This window comes from Leguminivora glycinivorella, chromosome 16 (genome assembly GCF_023078275.1).
Source record: "Leguminivora glycinivorella isolate SPB_JAAS2020 chromosome 16, LegGlyc_1.1, whole genome shotgun sequence".
Classification (NCBI taxonomy): Eukaryota; Metazoa; Arthropoda; class Insecta; order Lepidoptera; family Tortricidae; genus Leguminivora; species Leguminivora glycinivorella.
Window position 1 is genome coordinate 15564373 of NC_062986.1, and position 21058 is coordinate 15585430.

Sequence of the window (21058 nt, forward strand, 5' to 3'; positions counted from 1 at the left end):
CCGCCGCGATGTTGGTAGTCCCGTTTTCCCCACCTGCAACATAAGGCTCCTACGCGCCCCGGCCCGCCACCAGCCACCCTCATTGTTGAGGAGAAGTGCCGACGGTATATTAAGCCTACCAGGAAGGCATCACTCAGACCTCGGATATACCAGGCAAAATAATAACAATTTTATTGGAAGGTAAAATTTTTATATTATTTGTGCCGTTTGTATATCCGAGGTCTTATATAGAGACCTGTTTATTATCTCCTGGTGGCGAGTCAGCTGGCGCGCAAGCCTTTGGTAGCCCTATTGGCATAGCATAGAAGAATAAGTGAATCGGTTGTTGAACCGATTTGACAGATGTATCAGTCGAAATCGCCTTCGATCCGCGAATATCTCGGTGCCAGAAACGCCTAAAGAGATTTTCGTGATGACGTTTAGCTTTAGTCAGCGAATAGTTAGAGAAATGACATTATTATACATTGTAGGCGAGGCTGACTTGAACAAGATACAAAAACCTTAGATACACTTTTATTATTAACAGACACGTTATTTTATCAGGTTATTATAAACCCAATTTCAGACACAAAGTGTGGAAATTAACTGTAAAAGTAGTGTAACTATCTGTACTGTAGCAGGGTAACGTAATTGATACTGCTTTTGTCAACCCTTCGTAAAAATTATCTAAATCAATATTAGCTTTGATATGACTATTTAAAGTCCAACGTCTTACGTCCATATCAAACACAGAAAAAGGTCATCACTCACGCGCCCGAGGGCTATTTGTTACGATACTGGTATTTTCGATCAGACTATTTCGCGTCAAGCGAGCGCGGTTACAAGCGAGACTCCTGAACTCTGAACTCTTTTTAGTGAGGGCATTTGAGGATACTGATCGCTCGGTAAAACTAGCCTAGAAGATGAAAAGTACGAGCGCTGTCGATTGCTACTACACTGGACGGAGGTATCAGTCGATTTCTTCAAGTCAGTCATTGACTCTTAGGGTAATCCATTACCTAATCCAAAACCCGATGCGACGGATTTCTACTTCGTGCAATGAAGGTCGACAGTGTAGACTGAGAGGTGACGTCCGTGTCGCATCGCTGGTGGTTGCTGAACACGTCGTGGTAGCAGGTCAAGGGGTGAATTAAAACACCGCCACACATGCGCGCTTTGAGAGCGTAGGCGGAGCGCAATAATGGCGGTGCACCGCACAAACGCTGGCGTTGCGCCCAGTGGGCACTAGCGGGAACTAACGAGCGCGGATTGCGAGCGCAACGCGCGCGGGACGCGAGCGGAATGCGCGCGCATTCAGCGCGCTGATAGCGTAGCGTTAGCGAAGCGGAATGCGCTTTATGTGTGGCGGAGGCTTAATACGTACCGTTGTACGGCGTAATGCAGGGCTCTCGCAGACGAAGAGGTACGATGACGGGCGAAGCAGAAGAAGGCGAGGTCACCGAAGGTCACTTACTTGGCTCCCAGGGGGTGCATACTGACCTCGTACGACAGTCTGTTGGAGTCAGCAGTTACTGTCGTAGTTACTCGTAACCGCTTTGTACAATATTCCGATTATTTAAGGTCTTATCGGGCTGCAAATGCAAGCAAAACAGGAGCGATTGGCCTACAGCTATCGGCAGCTGTACGAGGTAATGCTGGAAACCAACCTCCCTCTGTAGACTACGAAAGTTGTGAAATTGATGAAATCAGGTTCTACGATTGAATCAAGCTCTATATTAATTCAGTATAGTCGAGCCAGATGATAACTACTGAAGTCCTCCTGAGTTCCTGGCCCCTTTCGCTTTGAGCTGGAATCTCAAGTTCACTAAGGCGAAGCGGGTTTATTTTTCCCAATTTGTTTATTAGAGGCTCGGCGAATAAGTTAATCTCTCGAATGGACAGGGGGCGCCACAAGCCTCCGGGAAATCGTCGTGTACTTGGAACCCCCGCGGCCAGATTACCGATCGGTTTTGGTGTCCGCCCGGTAAACAGACGCACGCTCAGGATGCAGCACGCTGGCTCGAATTCAGATCTGGACATTCTGAAAGAGTTTTTTTTTTTTTTAATTCCGCAAACCTTTACGATGTCTTTGACCTACACAATGAGCGACGTACAGGAATCACAGGGTCGTCTCGCGAGGCGCCTCTCCGATTAGATAGCTCGCGAACATCGTCAGGACACCCTCGCAGCAGTGCGGCTCCTCGTCCGGTTATTGACGTCTTACCTCGTTCAACTATGGGTGGCCAAGCCACGATAGGACGTAGCATCTTTAGAATTTATCTGTTCTCACTTCGGCGACGGAGGAGTCATTGGTCAAAATAGAGTGTAAATACTGTCGAAGTACTTCACGGGAACTGGAAAGAGAAGAGTGGATACCATAGTGTACGGGATGTCAGCTGATAGCGGCGCCCGGCGTCACATTGGAGGGCAGTATCAGCCTGGTCAGCAACAGAGTCTGCAACGATACCGTAGCAGACGGAGCCCGGATATGGTCGTGGCACCATTGTAGGGGAAGACAGTGCTCGCGGTGAGCGTGACATCTTAGGCGCGACGGGCGTTATCAGCGTGGCGGCTAGCAGTACCAAGGGACCACATCAGCAATCTTACCAGCTTGTCACTGCAGCAGACGATGTTACGTTCGGCGGTGAGATTGAGACGGCCGTCGTCAGCTCGAAAGGCGTCTTCGATGCCCCTGTCGCGTCACGCAGTATCGTGCTCGGTGGCCCTCTCGAGGTCGCCGCCGTCAGCGCGGGAGGCACCGGCGCCAGCATGACAGTCAGCTACATCGGTGAACAGCATCAACAGAGTTCGCGGCGTCGTCACGGCAAACGCGGCAGGAAAATTAGCGACGCCTTCGCGGCAGCCGCAGTATTGCGCTCGGTGGCGCGATGAAGGTCGCCGCGTCTGCAATCTTACCTCGTGCGATCGAGGCGACATCAAGGCGCCAGCATCAGCGTGTCGGCCGACGACACCGGTGGAAAACTTCAAGTAGCTTGCGGCGATGTCACGGCAGACGCAGCAGAAGGATTGCGACGCCTGTGCAGCGGTTAACAGTATTACGCTCCGCATCACCACTGAGGCTTGTCACGGCAGACGAACGCTCTGCATCACCATCGAGGCGCCAGCATAAGCGTGGCGGCCAGCGATACTGGTGGACAGCTTCAGCAGGGTCGCGGCGTTTTCACGGCAGATGAGCGCGCTGCATCACCTTCGAGGCGCCAGCATAAGCGTGGCGGCCAGCGATACTGGTGGACAGCTTCAGCAGGATCGCGGCGTTGTCACGGCAGATGAGCTCGCTGCATCACCATCGAGGCGCCAGCATAAGCGTGGCGGCCAGCGATACTGGTGGACAGCTACAGCAGGATCGCGGCGTTGTCAGGGCTGACGCACGCTCTGCATTACCATCGAGGCGCCAGCATAACCGTGGCGGCCAGCGATACTGGTGGACAGTCAGCAGGATCGCGGCGTTGTCACGGCAGACGAACGCTCTGCATCACCATCGAGGCGCCAGCATAAGCGTGGCGGCCAGCGATATTGGTGGACAGCTTCAGCAGGCTCGCGGCGTTGTCAAGGCAGACGCACGCTCTGCATCACCATCGAGGCGCCAGCATAAGCGTGGCGGCCAGCGATACTGGTGGACAGCTTCAGCAGGATCGCGGCGTTGTCATGGCAGACGAACGCTCTGCATCACCATCGAGGCGCCAGCATAAGCGTGGCGGCCAGCGATATTGGTGGACAGCTTCAGCAGGCTCTCGGCGTTGTCAAGGCAGACGCACGCTCTGCATCACCATCGAGGCGCCAGCATAAGCGTGGCGGCCAGCGATACTGGTGGACAGCTTCAGCAGGATCGCGGCGTTGTCACGGCAGACGAACGCTCTGCATCACCATCGAGGCGCCAGCATAAGCGTGGCGGCCAGCGATATTGGTGGACAGCTTCAGCAGGCTCGCGGCGTTGTGGCGGGGGCAGAAGGTGGCCGCGCTGGTAGCCTGCATATTGACGACAGATCACTAACGGCGCGGCGCTCGCGTCGGGGCAGCAGCAGACATACTTACAGCGTCGCACGCGACGCCTATGTGGCGGCCACAACGTTGTTCGGCGGCACCGCAGAGATGGCCATCGTTAACGAGGAGGCAACTTCTACGCAACTTCGGCGGCGCCGACGCGGCGGACAACACTGCCGCGGTCAGTGGCGCTATCGCAGCGCTACAGTAAGTTCCGGCGCCGACACGTGGCTTGGGGCCTCCGCACCGAATCGGAAACCGAACATGTGCTCACCCATTCGTCGGAGAAATTCAAACCTCCTTGGAGCGCGGTATTCCTCCACCGCGCCCTCCGCCGCCGCCGCCGCCGCCGCAGCCCGCAGGTCGCGCAGCCCGCGGTCGCGAAGCACGTGGTCCCCGGAGCACGTGGTCCCCGGCGGAGCAACTTACCTACGTTACCGCTTATATTCTCGCGCGAAACTTTTAATACGCGGATAACACTTCCTACTTTAGTCTCGGAAATGCGAATAGTTTAAAAAGAAAACTGATTAACGGTAACGATTTTTGCAGCATGGAACTTTCTTACGAAAAAGTGGGTAGAATCATAAAGCACCGCTCGTTCATTTCTATCGTGAGAACCCCGAAAGACGAATAATGATCGCTAGCGAGGCATAATATATCTCATTATTCAAGAAGAACGAGCGTAAATTAAAAGGGAAGAAAGAATTGACGGTGAAAATTGAAATTGAAAAATTTCATAATTCCGAAACGTTATAAGCCACTTTTTAAATAAAAACACGAATAACTCTGGTTTGACCAGGAGTAACAAGGAAATAGAAACTAAAAGATTAATTTCGAGACACCATGCTGTAAAAATGTTCGAACGGAATACGCGACAACCGGTCACTTCGGCGTTCGACGAAACAATGTGGGTGGCTGGTGGCGGGCCGGGGCGCGTAGGAGCCTTATGTTGCAGGTGGGGAAAACGGGACTACCAACATCGCGGCGGTGTGACGCCGGAGCGACTTACAACGAACGATGGCGCCATCTATCGGTCCGATGCGACGTCTACGACGTACTCTCTCTATATAAGACCTCGGATATACAAACGGCACAAATAATATAGTATTTATAGTGTCTAAGCCTATCATATTAACACTCTGGAAAGCAAGAGCAATAAAAAAAATTAAAATTTAGCCGATAGATATGTCAGCAGGGTTAGCACATGATTGCCGCGAGAGTATGTCGCCGCGAGATAGACTACCCGTCCTTATGTCATTAATACAGTTAGAAGAAGACGTATGACCTATCTCGCGGCGACATACTCCCGCGGCAATCATGTGCTAGGCATACAGCTCAGATAAATTTAAGTCTACATACCGGTTTATTTCTGGAGACAGGACCTTTAACAGGTGTTTTAGCATTTTCATTGTCTAAAACAACTGGTGCGTGCAACAGAGTCAGCTCCTTATTCATCATCTTGTCTGCAGTGAGCATTAATGAATCTGGATGTTCCTGTTTTATATCAACTGTTTTGGATTTCGGGCCAGGCCTCTTCTTTTTGTAAGTGGCGCCGGTATCTACTTCTTTTTTAATTTTTCTCTGAGATAGCGGTGTGTCGTCTTCATCATCATCATCATTCATGAGAGAATTCTTTGCCAGATTATTTTCCGTTGCATCGGGGCCCTGAAATAAAGGTATTATTAAATGAAAAAGCTTACTAGCAAATGTTTTCAATGAAATGAAATATTTTATTTTCCAAGTAGCCATATTACAATGCGCATATGAACGTCAAATAAAGCTACGCCGGCTCTAACCCTACGCCTCAGCCTCGAGAAGATTTCAGTCCCCCCTCAGTTGGAGGGGGGTATCCACTATGGGACCGGCAAGAAACTCGGCGGGCCACATCTTTTCAAAACATTACATCTTATAATTAACATGCATTAAAAAACAAGATACAATTTAACATGCAAAAGTATTTCCAACATTCAAAGTAACATTCAAAGATGCTTACTGGTGCAGTAAAATCGTCCTCATAGTGATCAGCCTCATCTTCAGAAGGAGACAACTCATTGTAATGTCCTGGATCTGCAGGAGTTTCCGATCGTTCATCATCATCTTGAGGAGACTTTTCCTGTTCTTCGCCTCCTACTTTTTCTTTCCGAACTCTAGGTTTCTTCACACTAGATAATCTATTCAAAGACTGAAGATTTATTAATCTGAAATAAACAAAAGTTTAAAAAAAGTGCCAATCAAAACCAAGTAACTAAGTAAAATATTTGTGATTTGATTTTACCTATCAATTTCTTCGTCATCTTTGCTTTTTGTCGCTATTTCCTGATATTCAAAATATGTCTGAACAAATGATTCTGGTAATTTCTCCAGGGGAATAATGGGGAGTTGTTCATACAGTTTTGTATCGCTACTGAGAATCGGATAACATTTCCATCCATTGTGTTCAGTGTATAATTCGTTCGTAGTTTCTTTGACAAGTAGTTCTTTTTTTGCATTATTATCATGCTTAGTATCATCTTTGTCTTTTTTTACTGGTTCTTCTTTAGAGTGTTTGGCTTCTTTCTTCTTGCCTGGTGATTTAGTGGTAGGTTTCCGATTAGGTTTAGCTTCCTCATCTTCTTCTTCAAACATTGGCATTGTAGGTGTGCATTCTAAAAGTTCTATTGGTTCCTGTGAACTTATTATCTCTTCTGTCTCTTTTCCACTATTTTTTAATTTATCATTTTCTTTGAAATTTCAGTCTCCTTTGTTGTTTCATCTTTGTTTGATTTATTGTCTGTAGTTTTCGTTTCAGTATCTTCATTTACTTTTGGTAAAATTTGGTCATAGACATATTTAACATATTTATGATAAGTAGAGATTTCATTTTGATCAACCGCAGTAAATCCAGTGAATTTATTATCTTCACTGAGATTTTTACCACTTTCTTCCTTTGATTTATTAGCAGTAGTATCTCTTATTTGCTCTGTCGAATCTACATTATTGCACTGTATCTCATCATCTACCGGCTTATTATTTTTAGCCGCCAATCGTGTACGTCTCGTTTCTTTCTTTGTTTCCTTTTCTTGTTTTGAGGTTTGTGCTACATTTTCAGAATCAGAGTCTGATAACTCGCCTTTTTTCTCTTCTTGCCTAATTCGTTCTCGCATTCGTCTAGTTAGCATGGCTAGTTCATTAACAGCAACCGGTTTGTCTTTAGACGGTGCCTCTTTGTTCTCTTTCGGCTGGACGTCTTTTGTGGGTACTTCTTTACTTTCCTTTGCAGGTACTTCTTTGGCTTGTTTAGGTGGCTCAGGTTTCTTTGTTTTACGTCTACCAGGTTTTCGTTTGATCTTTTTACCAACATTTTCACTGTCACTCTCGCTGTTTTCCAGGAGGCTTCCTTTAGCTGTTTCAACAGTGAGAGCCTCGAATGTGTGTGGTATAAGTAAACTCATACTCGTGTCATTTTCATTATCGGAATCAGGTTCATGCTGTCTGCGGACTCGCAATGCACTTTGACTAAATGCTTCTTCATTCTCATTTTCATAAGTATTAATAGCATGTATCATTTTATTAGATCTTACAAAATTCTCGAAATTTTCTTCGTCAAAACTAGCACTATTTTGTCTCTGAATTGGTTCTCGACCAACAGGTAATGGATCAACATTATCAAAAGATTCAGTTTTTGTAACAACACTTTCTGGTATGATAGTCATTTGATCAACATAATTATCTGGTTCAGTTTTAATAAATGGAACTAAGTTCTCAGCAATAGCAGGTGCCTCCTCTAAACCTGGTTCTGTTTTAATATTCGCAATAAGAGGATAATTCTCGGCTGCTACATGATTATTTTCATTTTCTGAAACTGATTTTGAACCATTTTTCTGTTTGTTAGGTATAGCACAAGACAAAAGTTCTTTTAACTGTACTTTAGATAGCCAATTTTCATTTTTCCTTTGATTGGCATCTTCATCTTCATTGTAATTGGGTTCCATGGATTCATCCTCATAAAAAGTGCCACCATCATCTTCATAATAATCTGAATTATTTTCTTCATTTGTATTTTCATCAATATTAAGGAATGCTTCTTCTGAGAGTGTATTTACAGCATTTATAGTTAATGCTATCGGTGGGGCCTCAGCAGTTTCAGTTACTTGAGAATCATCAGCTTCATACAATTTACATACAATTTCAAAGCATATATTGGCTAGCTTTTTCACTTTGTAGGGAGTCAAAACTGATACAATCCCTTTTTGTATCTTATCAGTGTCAATTTTAACACATTTGTTTAGTAAACTTCTTACACATTTAAAAGAAATATGCTTCAAAGAATTTGGAGATCTAAATGATAAAGTGTCCTTAATACAAAAATCACTTTGTTTAATAGGCTTTAAAATTATTTGATTTTTTTGGATTACTTGGACACATAAAGTCAACAGAGAATTTACTTGGCTATATTCTTCACACGAAAAGTCACTTTCACAATATTCAGTTTCATCAATTTCACTATTAGATATGACAGTATTTATAAAGTCAAGTTCGATTATTTTTGAAAAACACAATGCTTTCAAAGAAGGGATAGGCTGGGAAAGAAATTCTGAAGCATTTTCAAAACTAATGTTCTCTTCTATGTTGTCTTCATCTTCATCTGAACTTTCAGAAACTTCTGAAGAAGGTACTGGAGAGTTTACTGACAACTTACTTTGTGTCTTCAAATGTTGCTGATTTTTTTTCAAATGTTCACAGCACAAAGAAAATAAAGAAGGGATAGGCTGGGATAGAAATTCTAAAGCATTTTCAAAACTAATGTTCTCTTCCGAGTTGTCTTCATCTTCATCTGAACTTTCAGAAACTTCTGAAGCAGGTATATTTTGTGTTACAAGCACTGGAGAGTTTGCTGACAACTTACTTTGTGTCTTCAGATGTTGCTGAATTTTCTTCAAATGTTCACAGCATGAAGAAAATAGCGTTTTTGGCTGATAAACCAAAGCTGAATTATTATTGTTTGTGTATTCAGGACTGATGTTATTCACATCACTGGGTTCCGGAAAAAAGTGTTCATGCAGATTCTTCAAGCAAATTGATAATAGTGTTGTTGGGTTGGACAATTTGCTAACTTCACATTTTATTTTCTCACTAAGTTCATTGCCACTTTCACTCACACTAGGGTTATTGTCATTGTCCGTGAATATCTCCTCAGTTCTAGAAATATTACCATTTGTAAGATTATCAGGTTCAACAGTAAAATATTGGCAGACGTAACTGTTGTGCCGCCAGTTAGACCATTCCGTGGATACAAATGGAGCACACGCAAATAATGCCTTCTGGCGGTAATAATCCTCAAAAAAATCACTTACCATTTGTTCAGTAATCTTATTATCAGGTGGTTTTTTATTTCGGCTGTCCTGGGCTAAAAAAGACTGCGAGCCCTTTACTTTCTTTACCATCACTGAATCACTGATCCACACAGTGTGTCTGCCTTTGATATTTAGATTTTTATTACTCTTCACTTCTTCAGTTGGTTTTTTAGCAATTTTGATGGATAGTTCTTTATTTAGAAATACTGTCTTCGGGTTGAATTTGGGTTTACTTTCTTGTTTTACTACAACCTTTTGGGGCTGTGTTGAGGGCTTAGTTTCCCCAACTATTTCACAGTCACTATCACTATCTTGTTTTTCCTTCTTAGATGTAGGTTCCAATTTCTTCTCTTGTTCTCTGTATGATGATAGGTTGTTTTCTTGTAGAAACTTTTCATATTGGTTGGATAAGTCTTCTTCCATTTGCATAATATTATGTTTGGCAAGCTTCAGTAGTAAAAATGATTTCTTGACACAATAGTCAATCTTAAAAGTGTCAACCACATTAGCAGTGTTTATTTTCTTTTGTATAAAATCATCAGACTTTTGAGTCATCAAGGTTCCTAATTCTGAAGTTGTTTTCACAATGCTAGTAAGGAAATTGCATGCATTCTCTGATTGTTCACTATTTAAAGGAACATTGGTCTTCATTGAAAGTGTGCAAGGCCCACTAGTCTGAGTACTTATAGTTTCTGTCTGGACTTTGTTGGTTTGTGAAGAAGCTTCTACTTTTTTCTTAACTTCACTTGCCTCTAAGACGGGGATTTTTACTACAGTTGGTGATGAGTTTGGTAGATGTTTAGGTACTTTTTTAATTTTCAAATTGGTACCCTGTATTTTCTTTGCAAGGAAGTTTTCAAACTCTGTACTTGAACCCCAAGCATTAGATGACTGTGGAGGTTTTGTAGGTTTGATTTCATCAGGTGGTTGCACTTCAGTAACCTCACACAAATCTTCAACTGTATCTGGAGAAAACCTCCAAGGCTCTTTTTTATCTTCAACTGAATTCCGACTCGATGAATTCATAGGGCTCTGGCTAACTACTTCTGAAATTAGGGGCATTTTCTGTTCTTCTACTTGAATTTCTTTTTTCTTTTTTCCTCGTTTTTTTGTCATTTTCAGCTCTTCTAACTCATCTAGTGCCTCACCGACTGCACTATCTGAGGAGTCTATGGAGCTAGTCCTACCTTTTCTTCCTGGTATGTATTCATCATCCGAGTTGTACCTGCCGCTTTTCTTTTTTCTCCTTGGTTCATCATCATCTGAGAGCTCAACATTAGCAAATGGATCTTCATCAGAATCATCATCATTTCTGTATTTAAATGTCTTCCTTGCATTTCTCCTCTTAGGTCTCTTTGATGTATCTTCAACAAGAAGTGATTCATTATTATCCATAGGCTTATTTTTATTTTCACTGTCTATATTCTCTGCTGTGGCATTTTCTGCTGAGACATTTTCTGGAGTTGCATTTTCTATAGTAACAGTTTCTGTAGTAGCATTTTCTGTTGTATCATTTTCTGTCAATGCAATGTTGTTTTCTGTTGTGGTAGCCTCATTGTCTTTAATGACCTCAGCCTGAGTGACTGTCTCAGATATAGTGCTGCCACTTGCCATAATTCCATTATTTAAATCTGTCTCAGGTGCAGCCAATGGTGAAGAAGGCATTTCTTGCAACCCCTGCAAAATGAGGTCTTTGGTTTCAGATGCTTTTTCACAATCAATTGATGTTTTCAGCTGACTTAAACACATGTCTTCCTCATCATCATCATCATCTTCTTCTATCTTCTCTATATTTGAAAGATTATCTTGTAATTTACGCAACTTGTCTTCAAGTTGAGACAAATTTTCTACCATTTTATTAAGGTCTTTCATTTCAGCAGAACTGGCATTGACAGGTAAAGAATTCCCATTGACTGTTGTTTTGTTTTCAGCAATATCACTTACACTTGAATTTTTTCTTGGCCGACCTCGTCTACGGGAAACTCTTGGATTCTCAACGACTGGATTTTGTGAGCTTTCCATGTTTTTAACAGCTGGTGGAGCTCTTCGACGAGAAATTTTTGGGCTTACAGCTTCCGGACTTTCCAAGCTAAAAGTATCACCTATAACAGGTGACTCTCTCTTCCTCCTGCCTCTTTTTCTAGTTACAGGGACTTGTTCAGTGGAAGTGTCTATAGTCTGACTTGGCGATGCAAGTAAGCCATTTGTCTCAGTTTCAGTTGTATCAATATTGTTCTTAGGGGATTGTGGGGTATTCTCGGGTAAGGTTTCTGAACTTATATTTGCACTAATATCACTGTTCAAGTCTGTGTCATAGTTAGTAGAGGTTGAATCGCTATATGGTACTGATTTCCTACCTCTACCCTTACCTCGGCCTCTCCCTCTTCCCCGTCCTCTTCCTCGGCCTCTGCCCCTTCCTCTACCCTGTTTTGAAGGAGAGGAACCTACAGGAGTTGAAGGTAAACCTTCTGGTGGCGGGGACAAGCCTCCTGACTGACATACTTCTGAGCTGCTCACTGTTTCTACGTCCACGGTGTCGTCTTCCGGCATTTCCACGTCCTTGTCTACATCGTTACTTACTACATTACTTTGTCCTTGCACATAATCTTCTTCATGTAAATTATTAGGTTCAGAGTTGGCCTCGTTTCCAAGATCAAATGTGGTGTTAGGGTCGTCCGGCTCATCTTCGTTGATGTTCACTTCACTGCCTACATCCAAGTTGCAGTAACTTAGTTGCGATTGATCCTCGTTGTTGGTGGAAGATACGAGATCGTTTTCTATAGACATATCGCTTAATTCAGCCTCATCTACGGCAGCAGGCTGTGAGCACTCTCTGCCGGGAGAGGGGACACTATTATTTTCTAAATACAAGGAACTTGATTGGGATACCTCAAAACCCTCTCCGGTAGCGGAGAGGTTGTTTACATTCGAGTCCATTTCTTCAGACATGTTATAAGGTTGTTACACAAAACATGGTAATTAATTCCGATTAATAATTGTCACATAGCAATGAACTAAAAGGTGAGCAAATTACAGAGAATCGCAGTAAGACACAAAGAAGTACGTTTAGTAAAATCTAAACTCGAATCGCCATCGCCATTGCATTGTATCGGTACGCGGAGTAAGAGGCGTTTTTTTGACGTGATAACGTCTAATAACTCGTTACTACGGGCAGCATGCACGAAAAAGATGACGTCATTGTCCCGTTTCCCAATATAGCGAAAGCGCCATCTATTGGCGCGCGTAGGAACTGTTATTGTGAAGGTTGAATATGCAATCGACTCATGCTTGACCAACTTTAAGTTTGGAATCTCAGTTGTCTATGTGCAGACTTTTGAGTTTTCAAACGACACTCTTTTGACAGGAATCATGATGTAAACATGTTTGTGTAAATATATATCAATAAATTATAAATAAATAACGTTCGGATAAACCAAAGTGCCTTCCTATTGTTCCAAGGACCTCCTGTGGGAATTACCACAGGTTATGGCCCATACGCGACGTTAAGGAACATTGTGTTTAAAGCTAGGAAGTGTTTGTATTTTTTCAGCATTATTTAGTCAGCTTTCGTACGGCGAGAATAACGTTAGCAACCACAGTTGTTGACAACATAACCTTAGCAACGAGAGTAACATCATAGTTAAAGAAAAACCGTAAGTAAACTACATCATGGACAGCAAGGACAACATAAAGACTTTGAAATTAAATACGAATTATTCTAATTGGAGAAAACTAGCTAAATTATTTCTGGATGCAAAAGGAATTGGAGCCGATGATAAAGGTAAAGACGCAAAAGCTAAATACTATATTTTAAATTCAATAGATGAAAATATTTTACATTATGTGATTAATTGCTCAACCACAAAGGATATTTTTGAAAAATTAGATATTGTCTTCAATTACAAAGTGGAAAAAGACAGTCACCTCAGAGTTATAGAATTTTATAACTACAAATTTACTGGAGATATACTTCAAGATATTAGCAAATTGCAAAATATGTGTTTTGAACTAGAATCTACCGCAAATAAAATAAATGATGACATGCTTATACAAAAGATTTTGACCATTTTACCTTCAACATTAAATTACTTCAGGACTGTATGGGAGGTAACTCCGAAGTCTGACCAAACCATACATACTTTGATCGAACGAATTCAAAAAGAACTTAAGCTTGTTGAAAATAATTATTCAATAGTAGTCAATTCAGATATAAATAACCAAACAGAGGAAGCAATGAAAAGCAATGAAAGAATTTGTTTTAATTGCAACCAACGAGGGCATATTGCGAGATTCTGTAATAATAAAAAATGCACAATATGCAATAAAAGTGGCCACACTTCCAGTGAATGTTTTTCTACAAAGGTATGTAGGAAATGTAACAGGAAGGGACACATTGAAAAATTTTGTCGCACTTTTAGTCTGGTGAGTGAACAACAGAAGCATACAACTAGTATTAGAGCCATTATTGATTCGGGTGCATCCTCTCACATGTTCTATAATAATGATGTCATTAACTCCACAGAAAATGTAAATGTAGAAATAAGATGTGCTAATGCAGAGAACCTCGTCGCACAAGCCATAGGTACAGTAAAAACAAATGGTTTTGAACTGGAAGATGTACTACATGTTCCTGCAATTTCTAGAAACCTGATATCTGTAAGTTCAATCACTGATCATGCAGCTTCTGTACTCTTCGTTGGAAACAAGGTAACTGTAAAGAAATATAATCGCATTATTCTTACGGGATATAAAACTAGAAACGGTCTTTATGAAACAGAATTTTCTGCTAACACTGTTCGCGAGGTTTGCTTTCTGAGAACGCCGATATTTGGCATCGTCGGCTAGGTCACGTATCGGATGTGCCGCGTCTAGCTAAACTGGTGAACGGTATCAAAATTGGGGGGAACATAAAGAAAACTTTTGTGAAATATGCATTAAAGCAAAAATGACTAGAAAACCTTTCAAAAATAATAGAATTAAAGCAAAATTTCCTTTAGAAATTATCCATACGGACATTTGCGGTCCGATAGAAATTCCCACTTGGGATAATAAAAAATATTTTATTACTTTTTTGGATGACTTTACACATTTTTGTGTTGTCTACTTAATTACTTTTAAAAGTGAAGCCTTTGATAAAATAAAACAGTTTGTGACTTTAGCGGAGAACTATTTCAATACAAAAGTTAGGAAAATCAGATGCGACAACGGAAAAGAATACTCGAACAATAACCTAATGTCTTGGTGCAGCTCTAAGGGCATAATTATGGATCTAACAATACCCTACACTCCTCAATTAAATGGAAAAGCAGAGCGATTGAATAGAACCTTGTTAGAACGAACGAGAGCATTAATATTCGATGGTCGAGTTCCAAATTATCTATGGGGTGAAGCTCTTATAACTGCAAGTTTCTTAATCAATAGAAGTCCTACCGAAGGCAAAGACAAAACTCCAGCAGAGATGTGGTTTGGCATCAAACCTGATGTATCACATGTAAGACGTTTTGGTTCAACAACTTATTATAAAATAAACTCTGGTGTACGAAAGCTAGATGTCAGATGCAAAAAGGGAATCCTGATTGGCTATATCAGGAATGGTTACAAAATATGGGTGGATGAAACAAAAGCAATTGTAAGAGCGAGGGATGTAAGAATAAATGAAGATGAGCAAGGTATATATACAAATGAAGAAAATGATGAAAGTATTAGAGGTCTTTGGACAATCGACGAAGAAACTGAAGAGACAGTTAGAGAAGGCACAACACAAAATGAAGATCAAATAAACAGGCAGGAAGAAAATCAGGTCAGAAGAGTCAACAGTAATGAAGGTCGAGAAGGAGGTTCATCAAGAAGAGTTGGAGGAAGTAGTAATATAGAGAAGAGTCGAGAAGGTGATGTGTTAAAAAGAAAAGTAAGAAGTAGAAATGCAGAGAATGTTCGAGAAGGTGTTATTCATTTAAGAAGATTAGGAAGCGAAACAAGTGAAGATGAAACAAAAGATGAAACAAAAGAAGATGAAACAAAAGAAGATGAAACAAAAGAAGGTGAAACAAAAGAAGGTGAAACAAAAGAAGATGAAACAAAAGAAGATGAAACAAATGAAATCGAAACAAATGAAGGCGAAATAAATGATGGCGAAACAAATGAAGGTGAAATAAATGAAGGCGAAACAAATGAAGATAAAACAAAAGACAATGAAATAGAAACAATTGAAGAAGAAGAAAATAATGAAGTATTTTATGATGGGAATGAAGAATTTTTTGATAATGAAGAAGTTGAAAATCGAGTTGGAAGTATTGAAAATCAAAAGATTGATAGTGATGTTAATCAAAATAGAAGAGTTCAACCTGCTAGAGACCGCAGATTACCTGATAGATATAAAGATTATTTAATGAATTATGATACTGAAGCTTCAATGTTAACTTACGAGGAGGCAATAGAATCAAAAGAAAAGGATAAATGGAAAAAGGCAATAAAAGAAGAAATTAAATCACTTGAAGAAAATAAGACGTGGTCATTTGTGGATGAACAGGAAGCAAAAGGAAGAAAATTAGTTACTAGCAAGTGGATTTTTACAGTAAAATCTGATGGCAGATATAAAGCCAGACTAGTTGCAAGAGGCTTTCAACAAAAGTACAAAATAGATTATGACGAGACGTACAGTCCGGTAGTTAATAGTACGTCTTTAAGAATCTTACTGTCTATTGCAGCGGCAAAAGGGTTAAAAATGAAACAGTTTGATGTGAAGACAGCCTTTTTACATGGAGACTTGAAAGAATGTATATACATGAAGGTACCCAAAGGCTATAGCAACAAAGAAGGCAAAGTATGCAAACTAAACAAGAGCTTATACGGTCTGAAACAAGCTCCACTAATGTGGAATATTAAGTTTACAGAGTTCTTAATAAAGATGGGGTTCAAGCAGATGAAACTTGATCAATGCATTTTTGTTATGGAGGGTGAAAGGAAGATTATTCTTGCGGTATATGTCGATGATGGATTAGTTCTTGGAGAGAAAGAAGAAGATCTAGTGTACATAATAGAAAGAATTAGAAAGGCTTTTGAACTAAGAGTCTTAGATGAAGTCACCAATTACATTGGTTTGGACATTAAGCAAGATGAAAATGGGATTAAAATTTTTCAGAAAACATACAGTGAGAAAATCATTAAGAAATTTAACCTAAACAATGCCAAAGAATGTAAATGTCCAACAATTCTGATAGAACAGCATCCGTCAGTAAAGGTTGATACTAAGTCTCATGAGCTTTACCGAGAGATGATAGGGTCATTGTTATATCTTTCGAATAAAACGCGACCAGACATTAGTTTTCAAGTGGGTTATTGTTCGAGGCATCAAAATTCTCCAAATTTAAATGATTTGAATAATGCTAAGACAATTTTGCGATTCCTGAAAGGCTCAACAGAAAAAGGGATTCACTTTAATAAAGATGATAAAGTACTCAGGGGTTATTGTGATTCGGATTTCGCGGGAGATCCAGACACTAGGCGCAGCACTTCTGGTTTTGTGATTTGGCTGAATGGTGGACCAGTGGCATGGAGCTCAAGAAAACAATCAGTAGTCGCACTGAGCAGCACAGAAACAGAATTCATAGCAGCAGCAGAATGTTGTAAAGAACTACTATTCATAAGGGATCTGATTTTTGAGATAACCAAGGAAAAACTAGAAGTTGAGATGAGAGTAGATAATCAATCTGCAATTTGGCTTATGAAAAAAGGAATCATGGGGAGAAGAAGCAAACACATAGACGTAAAATACTATTACCTAAAAGAGAAAATTGACGAAAATCAGATTACAGTTAAATACTGTCCGACGGGATCACAGCTGGCTGATATACTAACTAAAAGTTTACCGGCTGTAAAGTTTGAAAAATGTCAACGAAGATTAGTGTTTTAGTGATATTGTGGCTAAAATGAGTCATTGAGTGTAGTATAAGTGCGGGCTAAAGTGAACGTTAATTATTTTTTCGGCTCATGTCGGGGTTTGTTTATAATTATCGTAGTATGTAAGTTTTTATAGGGTGTGTAAAAATAATACAGGAATGTGTATTGAAAGAAAACTTGAGGATTCTGGAAACATGAAATAAAGTTAGAATTAAGGGGTGCTTAATAATGATTCACTTAAGGGGTGTAAGTGTATTAGTGTACTAATGGTAAGTGAATCAATATAAAAGTAACCAACAAACCAACTTGAAGAAAGAGTAAAACCACACATTCATTTAATAATCATTATTTACACAGTGTTCTGAAGTTATCCTTAAGTATTTTTTCTAAATTTTATTTATTCCAAATATTATTATAATTTTTAGTATTTTAGTATTTGTTTAGAGAAGGGAAGGATACGTAAATTTTATAATCGAATATGTATTTGGCAATTAGTAATGATGTATCGAGCGGTGGAGAATAAAGATAAGTATGAGTCGAGAGGTGGAATAAATAAGGGAGATAGATGTAGTTAATTAATATATTAGTAGCGATGTATCGAGTGGGAGAATAAAGATAAATATAAAGCGAGAAGTAGAATAATTAACTGTTTATTTATATATTTGTAGCGATGTATCGAGTGGGAGAATAAAGAATAATATGAGGCGAGAAGCTGAATAATTAACTACTTATTTATATATTAGTAGTGATGTGTCGATTAGTGGGAGTTTATATTATATGAGAGTACATGTAGATATGTACTAATTAATATTTGATGATAACGTTTTTTGAAACCTTTTGTTTTTTGGTAATGTGATGAAAGTTTTGATATATTGTTCTGGAAATGAGATTGTGGCCTTTTTAAATAAAAGTTGTAAAGTATTAGATAAAAGTTGTAAAGTATGTACTAACGCTTCAAGCAGAGTCGATTGAGGGGGTGTGTTATTGTGAAGGTTGAATATGCAATCGACTCATGCTTGACCAACTTTAAGTTTGGAATCTCAGTTGTCTATGTGCAGACTTTTGAGTTTTCAAACGACACTCTTTTGACAGGAATCATGATGTAAACATGTTTGTGTAAATATATATCAATAAATTATAAATAAATAACGTTCGGATAAACCAAAGTGCCTTCCTATTGTTCCAAGGACCTCCTGTGGGAATTACCACAGGAACTAAGCGGCTGATCGATGCGCTCGGTATGGTTGTAGCGTGTGGCCTGAGTAAAGCACCACAGCTGCGACAGATGGCGCGCCCGTGTTTATTATTTTTGAGTGTTTGTAATTAAAAAACATGAAAGATTGCATTAAAATAAGTATCTTTTATAGAATGAAGTTGTTTGAAAAACCTACTTATTTAGGAGTTAGAGCAGTACGAAGTTGCGAATTTTCCCATAGTATTTACTAAGGCGCCAGAGACAATAAATTTACGATGATTTTTTTTACCAATATAACCTATGTTAATATTGATAAATCATATAGAACACGTTTAAATAAGGATGTTTTGTTATATAAACTTTTTCTTTTCGATTAATATTTACTGAGATATTAGGGTTCTAAGATTAGTAAATGGCACTAGCACTTTAATAAAATTAACGCGTGTCTCGCAAACGGTCTAGGATACAAAATGACGACTTTTATATAGGTATACGTTAGGTTCGTTAGGTATCTTCAAACGGCCGAAGGCTCCTATTCTGTGCAGTTTCTGTAATAAGCGGGGCTCCGTCGATATCGCTTTCTGTCTCTGGCGCCTTAGTAATGCTACGGGAAAATTTTGTAACTTTGCACCACTCTAACTCCTAAATTAGTAGGTTTTTAAAAAAACTTTAATTTATAAAAGATGCTTATTTTAATGCATTCTTTCAAATAAGAACAAAAAAAAACCGGCCAAGTGCGAGTCGGACTCGCCCACCGAGGGTTCCGTACAAACTTTCTTTCAAACTACCTAGTAAAAATAATCTCATATTTTCATATAACTCTAATGACTTGACTAGAAGACAAAAGTATAGGCACTAATGAGTATTATAGTGTATAGCGCCATCTCCCGGTCAATTTGCTAACTAATTTGCGCGACCTGGTTTTTCAGGGATAATTCTTTATAATGTTAACCGATTTAAACAGTTTTTACTTTATTGGACAGAAGATGGTTTACGTAACATCTCGTATTAATTTGAAGTACAATATACATCCGCAAGGGTGGGTAAATTGAAAGTAAAAATCTGAAAAGCTTTTTGTGAATAAAAAAAAAAGTATTCAAAATACAAACACGATTATATTTTTCCTGTAATATATAGCATAAAACCAATGTTTTCTAAAATTTTCATAATTTTTCGTTGGTAAACTTTGGAGATAAGGGGGGGGGAACGGTATTTTTTTTTACAATTTCCTTCAAAATTCTTTTTTTTTTCCACAACAAAAAAATTATAAAAAATAGCTTATTTACGTTCAATTTGAGCTGTTTCCAACGATACCACACTTGACCTAGTAACTTGAAATTTACAGTTTGCCCCCCTTTCATTTTGGCCATTTTCTACAATTAAAATTAATATATTTAAAAAAATTATACTTTCTATTTGTAGTGGTTTACAATGTTCACAACTATTCCAAATTTCAAGTTGATAGCGTTACTAGTTCTCAAGATATTTAGGAATGTGACAGACGGACAGACAGACGGACAGAATCGCACCATAAGGGTTCCTGTTGTACCTTTTTGGTACGGAACCCTAAAAACGTGAAAAAAGTCCCAGAATCGGGCCCCTTTTGCTATACTCTGACCGCCCCTGTCTATACTTGTTTAAACAAAAAGTAATAAAATCCCAGAGACGAAATAATGTAAACGAGTTTGAATTACCCCCTTCAACACTGGCAATGTTCAGAAATGGTCCGTATTACCGATGCATATTAATAGCTAACAAAATACCAGATGAAATAAAAAACGAAACTAAAGATGAAGTGCTTAAACGAAAATTAAAAGAGTTATTAATTAAAAAATGTTATTATTCTATAGATGAGTTTTTCAATGATACAATCTTAGACATGTAGAATAATATATAATAGAAAGAATTAAATAATATATCAGTAAATTTATAATTTTAATAATCCAATTGATTTCTAATTTATTATTGCATACAATTAGGTTTTTTATTATTGCATTTCAATTTAGTTATTTTATTGTTGACATTTAATTCCATTAATGAAGTATTATTTATTAGTATTAATTAAATAAAACCTAAAAATGAAAATGTTTATAAATTAAATTAAATTAAAATTTATACCAATAAATTTTATCAATTTCAAAATAATTTTTGCCACTACATGTCCGTGTAATGTAATGTTGCTTAAAATGCATGTTATTTAAAAATCCATTTTATGTAAATAATTATAGTTTTAGTCTTAGTTAAGTATATTGCTGTATACCCTAACAGGGTTCATGTGATCTTTTGCTGTATATAGCCTATTGTAAGACCTTGTGTAACACATGATTACAAATGCAATAAATGAATTATGAATTACTACTGTAATGTTTGACGTTATCACGTTAAACTACCGTCCGTAAACCGACTTTACAGACAACCAATTTTTTATAATATAATTATAGTCTTAGAAAAGAATGCAATGAGATTATCAACTCAACATTTGTCGTGTTGGGTGACATTGCGTCAGGTATTCATAATGTATTTTGGCTTTATTTACGTTCAAGGTATTCTAAACTTCGAGATAAACAACAATAAGTAAATAATGGATACATTGGTTTGTAACCGGTTATTATTCGGTGAGAACCGGTCTCGAAATTAGGTAATCGGTTTA

The 21058-nt window shown here is 39.2% G+C and overlaps 2 protein-coding genes across 3 annotated transcripts in view; both read right to left on the reverse strand.

The window, feature by feature from the left end:
- LOC125234942 (transcriptional regulator ATRX homolog) overlaps window positions 1-6612 on the reverse strand; it is a 23373-nt gene extending 16761 nt beyond the window's left edge. The window contains exons 1-3 of the mRNA XM_048141365.1: window positions 6508-6612; window positions 5975-6163; window positions 5341-5646 (exon numbers count right to left, since the gene is read on the reverse strand). Of these exons, the coding sequence (XP_047997322.1) occupies window positions 5341-5646; window positions 5975-6163; window positions 6508-6612 (600 nt within the window). The remainder of the gene's footprint in view (window positions 1-5340; window positions 5647-5974; window positions 6164-6507) is intronic.
- LOC125234774 lies at window positions 5347-12400 on the reverse strand. 2 transcript variants are annotated; one of them, XM_048141171.1, is made up of 4 exons: window positions 9315-12400; window positions 6257-9159; window positions 5975-6179; window positions 5347-5646 (listed from the first exon to the last, which is right to left on the reverse strand). In XM_048141171.1, the coding sequence occupies exons 1-2, from the start codon at window positions 12261-12263 to the stop codon at window positions 9154-9156; spliced, it is 2955 nt and encodes a 984-aa protein (XP_047997128.1). In that variant the 5' UTR covers window positions 12264-12400; the 3' UTR covers window positions 5347-5646; window positions 5975-6179; window positions 6257-9153. The 2 variants fall into 2 exon arrangements, with proteins under 2 accessions (XP_047997128.1, XP_047997127.1); XM_048141170.1 differs by having other exon boundaries at window positions 6257-12400.
- Window positions 12401-21058: the final 8658 nt, after the last annotated feature.

What these genes read in the sequence shown, in the direction of transcription:
- LOC125234774 (XM_048141170.1), bottom strand. Translation starts at nt 12,263, where the DNA reads ATGTCTGAAGAAATGGACTCGAATGTAAACAACCTCTCCGCTACCGGA.